General features: G+C 33.9%; 1 protein-coding gene across 1 annotated transcript in view; it reads right to left on the reverse strand.

The window, feature by feature from the left end:
* The window catches only part of Fsip2 (fibrous sheath interacting protein 2), a 100,023-nt gene that overhangs the window by 37,118 nt on the left and 53,804 nt on the right, over positions 1–9,101 (reverse strand). The window contains exons 12-15 of the mRNA XM_008832589.1: positions 8,308–8,414; positions 7,277–7,340; positions 2,957–3,017; positions 658–691 (exon numbers count right to left, since the gene is read on the reverse strand). Coding sequence (XP_008830811.1) covers positions 658–691; positions 2,957–3,017; positions 7,277–7,340; positions 8,308–8,414 — 266 coding nt within the window. The remainder of the gene's footprint in view (positions 1–657; positions 692–2,956; positions 3,018–7,276; positions 7,341–8,307; positions 8,415–9,101) is intronic.

Below are 9,101 nucleotides of genomic sequence, written 5' to 3' on the forward strand. Positions count from 1 at the left end.
ATCTTATTTTTTATTTTTTTATATTATAATGTTATAGAGAAATATTTCTTAAATTGTAGCTTGTGTGTTTGCTTTATAGCCTATGAATTGATCAGTTTCCATGTGATAAAGCTAAAGTGTATGTTATTCTCCAATGCCTTTTCCATGAGTCTGACATATTATTGGGTCTTATTAAAACATATCATCTTTTCTTCTCCTGTTTCAAGTCTCAGCTCATAGGTGTCCAGGTATATTTGTATGTGATCTTAGGTAGCATATTCTTCCCATGAGAAGTGCTAGAGACAGATTTAGGCAACATGACTCATCCTCTACAAAGTTCAGTGGCAAGATTGGAAAAGCCATGATGATTCATGGCATCTCATGAGATATGAGTTTGTGGTGTCTGACCCTGGCCCATGAATGCTATGCCCCTGAAAGCTCTTCCGTTCTACATGCATAAGATCTTCCTGAAATGCCTAGACTAACTTTTGTTAACAATTTTGGGTCACAGGATGATATTAGAATTGACTTAAAGCTAAATTTAAGTTAGAATAAAATGCAAAGTAGGAAGAAAAACAAATATCAATACATAATTATTTTTATCTGATTCATACATTCTATTATATACACAGAAAGTCATTAATATGCTGTTTTATCAGTTGATTTTAAGATACATACTTTATCTTGCAGACAATTTTGTAGATTTTGTTGCCTGGAAAGTAAAAATTTATGATTTAGTTAAGTTAGGACAAAAAAGTTTGTGAACATACCAAAATTTCTGAACACTGATTCATTTTCTTTCTTCTAAAGAGAGTTTTTTAAACATAAAATACAAAAGGAAAACTAAACTTTATTTTTGTTTTCTTTAATGTTATTATTGAATGTCCTGTTAAGATACTGACCTATGGATTCAGAAATACACTTTTCTACTCCCAAGAATGGACTCATAATACACAGTACATCACACGAACAATATCTGGTACTTAGAATTCTACCATATGTTTGCTATGCCCTGTGTTACTTCCTTGAAAAACAGTACCTCATAATCACAATGTATTCATTCCACATATCTTAATATTTATCTAACATCAGGAAGTAGTTTTTAATTCTTAAATACAGTGTGTTCATAATAAATGTTTGAAAATACATTCTCATTTAACATCTTTTAGATATCTGCTTACTTATCTCAAATTGAAAACGAAAACCATTAATGTATTTCTACAATTAGTTCCTGATTTCTTGTCTTCAGTTTGGCTATGTGTTGTTGACAGTGTGATACATCATGTATACTAATTTGACCATAATATTCCTGCTCCACACTATCAGGCTCTTTTTAATAAACTATTAATACAAATTTCTAGCCATATCTTTATGGCAACAGACTTATGAACTTATTAGTTAAGTACAATGCTTAATTATTACAACTCTGTTCCCACTGTTAACAAGTTACTTTATGTTCATTCTCTTTGTCATGAATTTTCATTTCTAAATTATAAATATTCACATTTACATTTTTTTAAAGCAGAGATAAGTAAAAGTAGTTGAGGTAGATAAAAGGAGATAGATGATGGAACAAATGTGAGCTCTCCACAGCAAAGTCTTCTTAAACTTAGAGTTAAATCAGAACTGGGTTGATATACATGTGATGAGCAAAGTCAGGCCAAACAGCACAAGACCTTAATATGCTCTTCCTTTAATGTTTTATTTATTCAAATGGTCATTATCCACATATTGTCATCATCTTTCTTCCTTGTTATTTTACTTCAAATTGTTTCCTTCCTTCTGTCTCTTAATATATTGCTATGTAGTCTACAAACATTGAAAAATGATATAAATCATATATCATACCTACATACATAATAAACACATGCATACATACATCTCAGGTTAAAATTCTTCATCTATAGGTTTAGTCTGAATATAGACACCATTTTCCATGAAATTTTATGAATTTATGAAATTTTAAAAGCTCAATAAAAAAGTGAAAGAAAAAAATGAAAATGAAGATGGCCTTGGGTTATTGGGAGATAGCTCTGTGTGTAAAGAGCTTGCTATGCAAGCGTGAGAACCTGAATTCAGATCCCTAGACACATACATAGAGGACAGGCATGACACCAAGTATGTATAAGCCCAGTTCAGGAGGGAGAAAGACGTGAAGACCAAAGATCACTGAAAATTGTGGGCTGACCAGCCTAGTTGAGACACTGGACTCTGGGTTTACTGCGAGACTTTGCTTCCAGAAAAAAAAAAAAGAAAAAAGAAAAGAAAGAAAATTAAAATCATAAGGTGTAGAGTAAGAGAGTAACAGGAAGACCCACAGTCCCACAGTGACACTGACCTCTGTCCCCTGTAAACAAATGCACAGGCATAACACACACACACACACACACACACACACACACACACACACACAGAGTTTTTTTTTTTTTAAAGACATGATGACAGTGGGTCTAAAATAGTAGTCTTTTTCCTTCTCAAGTTGAGAAAAATAAAAACTTTGGTAATTAGTTTCAATTATTTGAAAAATGGAAAGCTTTGGGGCTTAAAAATATCTCTTCCAAAGGTATTCAGTTTGTAAAAGTAGGGAATGTTATTCCAGATTACATTGAACATATTTTTACGAAGGGAATAGCTGGTCAAGTGACTGAAATGGTATGATGAACTATTACATCACCCTAGAAGCCAATGGTCTTAAAAGGCATAATGTAACTATTCCAGGATAAATAAAAAGAAAACTAGATTGTGTACCTGGGGAGGAAAAAGGACAAGGACCCTGGAAATGGAGAGTTAAGAGAAGGTGGAAGGAAGAGCAAACATCTCCTATGTCTACAGCTAAGGCTTAGTTCTCAAGGTTAACATGAAATGAAGTTTCACTAAATTCAAGCAAAACTACTAAAAGGGAAGATTTCATTTAGTCATTTATTTAAGCAATTACCAAAATAATTCAAGATTCTACATTAATATTTTGAATACTTACATATTTGAGTCAACGGGAGAAGAAAAAATACCTGGGGGTGCTGGAGCACAACCCTGAGGTCCTAAGCATCAGAAAAATAAAATTATAATTTATATCCATCTTCAGTAACTTTTTCCATGGTAACACAATTTTTCAATAGCTGTTTATTCTCTATTGTCACTGACTTGTTTACAGCTTTTAGGGGTTTCACAGTAAGTTCCAAACTCCTTAGCAAAGAGTTTAATATACAGAAAAATCTGAAATCCTTATTTACTTCTCCAGTGCCTCTATAGCTAATTTTTATATGTATTCTGTGGTCCAGAGACATAGAACAAATTTCAGTACCTTGTTGTAATATGCTTTCTATACTTTTAGATCATTGCTTTGACCCTTTCCTTTGGAGCAACTTGTATTTCTTCTTTTCTGTTTTCAAAGGTTGTGCTGAGTCTTTGTTAATTCCTTAGAAATCCTTCCTTGAGATTTAACTAAATAAGTATCATTCCTCAGCACTCCAAAACATTCTATAATGGTCATATTTAAAAAACTCATTACATGATCCAGGTGTGGTGGAGCATGACTTTAATTCCGTTACTCAGGAGGCAGAGGCAAGTAGATTTCTGTATATCTAGGCCAGCCTAGATCAACATAGTGAGTTCCAGGCCAGCTGGGGCTACAAGGAGACCCTGTCTCAGAAACCAAACCAATGCAAAATAAAACAAAGCAAGACACAAAAATCAAAAACTCTCTCATATGTTTTCCTTTAATTTCAAGTTTATTCTATGTGTCTTGACTATGATGCAGTTTCACAGTAATAGTTTCTACATAGAACATAGTTATTTCTCAGTAACACTTATTTCTGGGACTTGTTATTTGATTCAAGGTTCCTTAGCACTTTGTTCACCAGTTTATTATGTATCTACTCCCACTGAAATATCTGCCTTGCTATGTATGTAATACATCATATATAGGTATGTAATAATATATAGCACGATTCTGTTCCCGACTATGGTTAATATTATGGAGATATATTCTTTCTACAGAGCATCTCTACTACTTTACTGGATAGGGCATATGTAAATTTTATGTATGTCAACTACGAAAATACACAATAAATGAAAATCTTGGAACTCAGAAAAATATGTGATACTAATTAGTCATTTCAAAATCAATTTTAGTTGATAATTCTTATGTTTCTCAAAGTACAGAACAATAGACAGATATCAAGGAAACATATGAAAATTATTGAAACATATGAACTGTTTTCAGTTTGTGTGAATATGGTTTGTGTGTATTTTGTTTTGGAGAGAAGAAACTGAGACTAAGAATACACAGAAAAACTAGGCATGGTGGTGCACACCTTTAGAGGCAGGTGGGTCATTATGAGTTCAAGGCCAGCCTGCTCTACATAATGGGTTCTAGGCTAGCCAGAGCTATATAGTGAGATCCTGTTTCAAAAATAGAATGCAGAGATGGGGCTGGAGAGACAGATCAGTGGTTAAGAGCACTTGCAGAGGACCTGGTTCAGTACCCAGCACCCACATGGTGGTTAAAAACCATCTGTAACTTCAGTTACAAGGGAACCAATACCTTATTCTGACCTCCATGGGTATTGGATAACATGGGTGCACTTACACTCATACAGGGAATACACTCATACATATAAAAAATAAAAATAGTTTTTTTAAAAAAAAGAAAGGAAGGGAAAGAAAGAACAAAAAAGGAAGAAACAAAAAACAGGAAGAAAAAGCAAATCATGCCATTTGCAAAAATATGCATGAATCTAGACAACACTGTGCTAAGTGAAAAAAGCCAAAAGTACAGAAAAGTGACCATCGCATACTCTTCCTTATATGTGAAATATGAATTGTCACACTCACAATAATAGAGAATATAATGGACCTGGGGAGGAAAGGAAATGGAGAAATGTTGGTCACAGGACTGTGTTATAAAAAATTAATAAATCCTAGGTATTCAATATGCAATGGGATTATTGTTAAAAATATTTATTGCATGCTTTACAGTTAAAAGAATAGGCCTCCACTGTTCTAATCACACACACTCACACATACACATACTTACACATGTGTATACACAAACATACACACATGTAATCACATATACAAAAGTGTAACTAGGTAAGATTATGGATATGTCAAATGGTTGGTTATGTTGACTATTTTACAATGTATATATATATATTTCATATTATTACATCATATATTCAAAATTTATACAATTTTAATTATAAACTATACCTTAAAGTAAGGGAGAAGAGAAGCTGGTATATATGAAGAAAAGTTTACATATAAAAATAAGAGTATAAATCTTTAGTAAATTATTCCCATTAATTGTGAACATTAGAGCTAGTTAAATAAAACTAGGGCTGAAAAAAAATCCCTCTTTTCTTTTATATCTCAGATTATATAGACTTCAGTGCTGTTTTCATATATTTTATGAGTTTCATGCATATCCACTTTCTTTATTGTGTTTACAGTATTTCTTTGTATTTTTTTCTCAAAACAGTCTTCCCAGAAAATGGTATAATACAGTACTCATGTGTTAAATTCTCAAAAAATTGCAAAAAAAACCCCAAAAAACAAAGGGAGCCATAGAAGATAAACCTTTAATATGACTAATTTCACTGAAGATGCCAGAGTCAGGGTTGACTATAGAGCCTAGGGTCTTACTATGAAGCCTGGGCTAGCCTCCAAAATGGGTTCATCATACTTCTACCTCCTGAATGCTGGGATTACAGGCATGAATTACAGCCTGATCAGAACCATGGATATTTACAGAGGAGAACAGACAAAAAAAAAAAAAAAAAAAAAAAGAAAAAAAAGTATGGGCATATGCAAATTACAAAAAAAAATGGGCTTAATTACATTTTCATTCATTTTTATAATGTACCTTGACCATATTCACCCCCATTACCCTCTTTTCCATTATGATGATGATGTGTTTATTTTTCCAAATAGTCCTCCTCCTCCTCCTCCTTTCATATCTTATGATTTCAAAGCAGAAATTTTAATGATGGGTAAGGTTAAAAAGATATTATTAAAACTCCTAATAGTCTTCAAGTGACCTCTAAAGGTAGACAGGTGGGCTAAGAAAGGAGATATGAGATTTAAAATTTATGAGAGGCTAAAAGGATGGCTCAGTGGTTAAGATCATTGGCTGAGCTTGCAGAGGACCCAGGTTCATTTCCCAGCACCCACACAGCAGGTTATAACTGTCTGTAACTTCAGTTCCAGGGGATCCAATGCTCTTTTCTGACCTCCATGGGCATTACACGAGATGGGTGCACTTATGTATGTAAGTGCAGGCAAAACACTCATACATGTAATATAAAAATAATAAAATATTTAAAAAAATGTATTACCTGAGAGCTATTGTAGTAGCTAGGCTAAGAATAGAGTTGGGGGGCTGGAGAGATGGCTTAGCAGTTAAGAGCACTGACTGCTCTTGCAGAAGACCTGGATTAAATTCCCAGCACCCACATTGTGGCTATGAACCTTACTTAACTCCAGTTCCAGGGGAATCCAAAGCCCTCTTCTGACCTCTGCAGCATTGCATGACATGGGTGCACTCACATACATGCAGGCAATACACGCGTACACAGAAAACAAAAATAAATAAAATATTTTTAAAAAAGAATAGAGTTGATCACCTGAGATAATCGTGGAAGAGAGGGCAGAAAAACTGTAAGATTCAGAGGTCTAGATTTCTTTGTTGGAGAATAGTGTTGAGAAACAGTATTCTAGACATGACAGGGTTGTTGGACTCATTAATTCACGGCAACAGTTGTTGCCTATACAAGATAAGGCCAGTCAATAAAGCACCCATACTGGAAGGACTCACGGGCTCCAAGTATAGCTCAAGAGCTATTACCAATTGATGGCTCTTAGGGGAGGGAAAGCTAATTTTCTTTAAGAATGTCTCCCACAGTAAGTTGCCCGTTCTCTAGTCGATGGCCCAACACACATATGGGCACATATGGGCAGCACTAATTGGACTCAGTAGGTTATTTTTCTAAGTACATAAAGTTGGGAGAGGCATGGAGAGTATGATAGGAATTGGAGGGGATTGTTGGGAGTAGATATGATCTAAATACATTGTATACATGTACGACATTAACAAAAAAGTTAAAAAGAATAGAAACAAAAATGTTATGTCCCTTATTATATGATGAAAGCTCTGGGCAGCAGTCATTAATATTTTTCCTTCTATGTTCAGAACAAAGCTTATTATTGAAGAAGTTTGAATGGACTGATAATGCTAAGTGAAAGAATGGTTTAATAGTTTCTTTCCATCATATACCAGTACCAATTGCTGATGTTTTACCTGGTTCACCAACGTAGCTTGACTTCATATTTGGTTTTGCATTCCAATCACCATGCATCTCCTTCTACATGAATAAAAAAATATTTCTCAAAAATATATCATCAGCTATTTGTATAGTTAAGTTCCAGAAATTTAAGACTGTGAAACTTTTCACAAATCTCAATTTATAAGAAACATGAACATTTTTATGCTTATATTACATTTCTTAATAAAATACAAGATTAATAGAGTCAAGAGTGTTCCACAATAACACCCCCATTCATTTGGTTATTTTCTAACTGTGATACTCAGCACGTAGTTGCACTCAAATCAAGTATTTCTTTTAAAAATATTTTATTATTCTTACTTTATGAGTGTGTTGCCTGTATGTATATAAATGCACCCGTTGTGTGCAATGCCCATGGAAGTCAGAAGAGGATACCAATCCCTCTGCAACTGAAGTTATGGACTCTTGTTAGCTTCCATTTGGGTGATGGGAACTGAACCAGGGTCCTCTATAAGAGCAGTCAGTGCTCTTAATTGCTGAGCCCCTCATATCTAGTATTTTTTATAGTTAAAAATATAATAAAATAAGTGAAAAGACAATAGCTTAGTCTAGAAAAATCTATGCAGTTTTCCTCATGACATTAGTATCCCACTTGAATGGGCTCTTTTGCCTAGAAATGAAAAGTGGAGTAAGGGATGTGTAATGTTCTAACCATAGAAATCCATTAGAAACTCAAGATTCAACATTTCTATTGAAAGTTGATAATGTAGGCTTCCATTGCCTTCATATATTTCTAAATCAATGTTAGGAGACGCCCTACAAAAGAAGCTCATTTGATACCTCTGAGGGCTGCATGTACACCATATAAATTGTATCTTGTGGATTATATTTAGGTAACATATATTTGGACTGTTAAATTTTTAGTATGATATGATTTATTTTGCACTGCGAGGTTAAAGAATGACATTTTCATATAGCAATGATGATCATAAAATCATAGCTCATTTATTTCAATTGAATTTAGAATAAAAGATATGTTACATACCTCATCTCTATGAGGAGGCAACGATGACTGTGAATGTCTAGGGCCATTTTTCGTGGGTGAAGGTTGAGCTGAAAGAAGTGAATCTTGACCTGAAGTATTTACAGGAACTAGGGAAGTAACATTAATTATGAGAGTATTATCAGAATAAAGGTGAATATTGATTTGCAGCCTTACTCCAACAATCTCCCCACTAAGGTGCTGCAATAATTGCAATCATCATAATCAGAAATCTATTCAAGTAAGGAAGGGTCTCCAAGAAAACATCTCTTCTTGGATGATTACTCCCTACAAATATTATTGCTTCACTGTTGGTTTCAATGAAACATCTTAAATTCTTAACTTCTGTTGATCACAGCAGCTTAATCTCATGAAGCTAACACACTCCACTGACAGAATGAACTTTTAATTTCATTCAGTATGCAGTGACAGCTTGTAACTTGTATAAAGGAGTGAATGCAACTATGTTAGACTATCTTAGACAACATGTCTAGAAGTGATTTTTAAAAACTGCTTTAGGAAGTTTGCTTTCACAGCAAGGTGTCTGATAAAATAAAAAGAGGAGATGTGATTAGAGGATAGTTGTTACAATAATCACAAGTGGGAATCGAAATAGTGATAAGTAAAAGAGGATGATTGCACAGAAGCAGTGAGTTTAACATGGAAAAAAATGTAAGAGGAAGAGTCACAAAACAACCAGGATTATAAGCCAGGGTGAAGATTGAGTCAGGAAAATCACTATTTTCATTTTCTTTAAATTTGAGGTTGTCATTAGCCATTATATGCAGATGTGTGAC

Source organism: Nannospalax galili, unplaced genomic scaffold, assembly GCF_000622305.1.
Source record: "Nannospalax galili isolate Female #2095 unplaced genomic scaffold, S.galili_v1.0 scaffold956, whole genome shotgun sequence".
Classification (NCBI taxonomy): Eukaryota; Metazoa; Chordata; class Mammalia; order Rodentia; family Spalacidae; genus Nannospalax; species Nannospalax galili.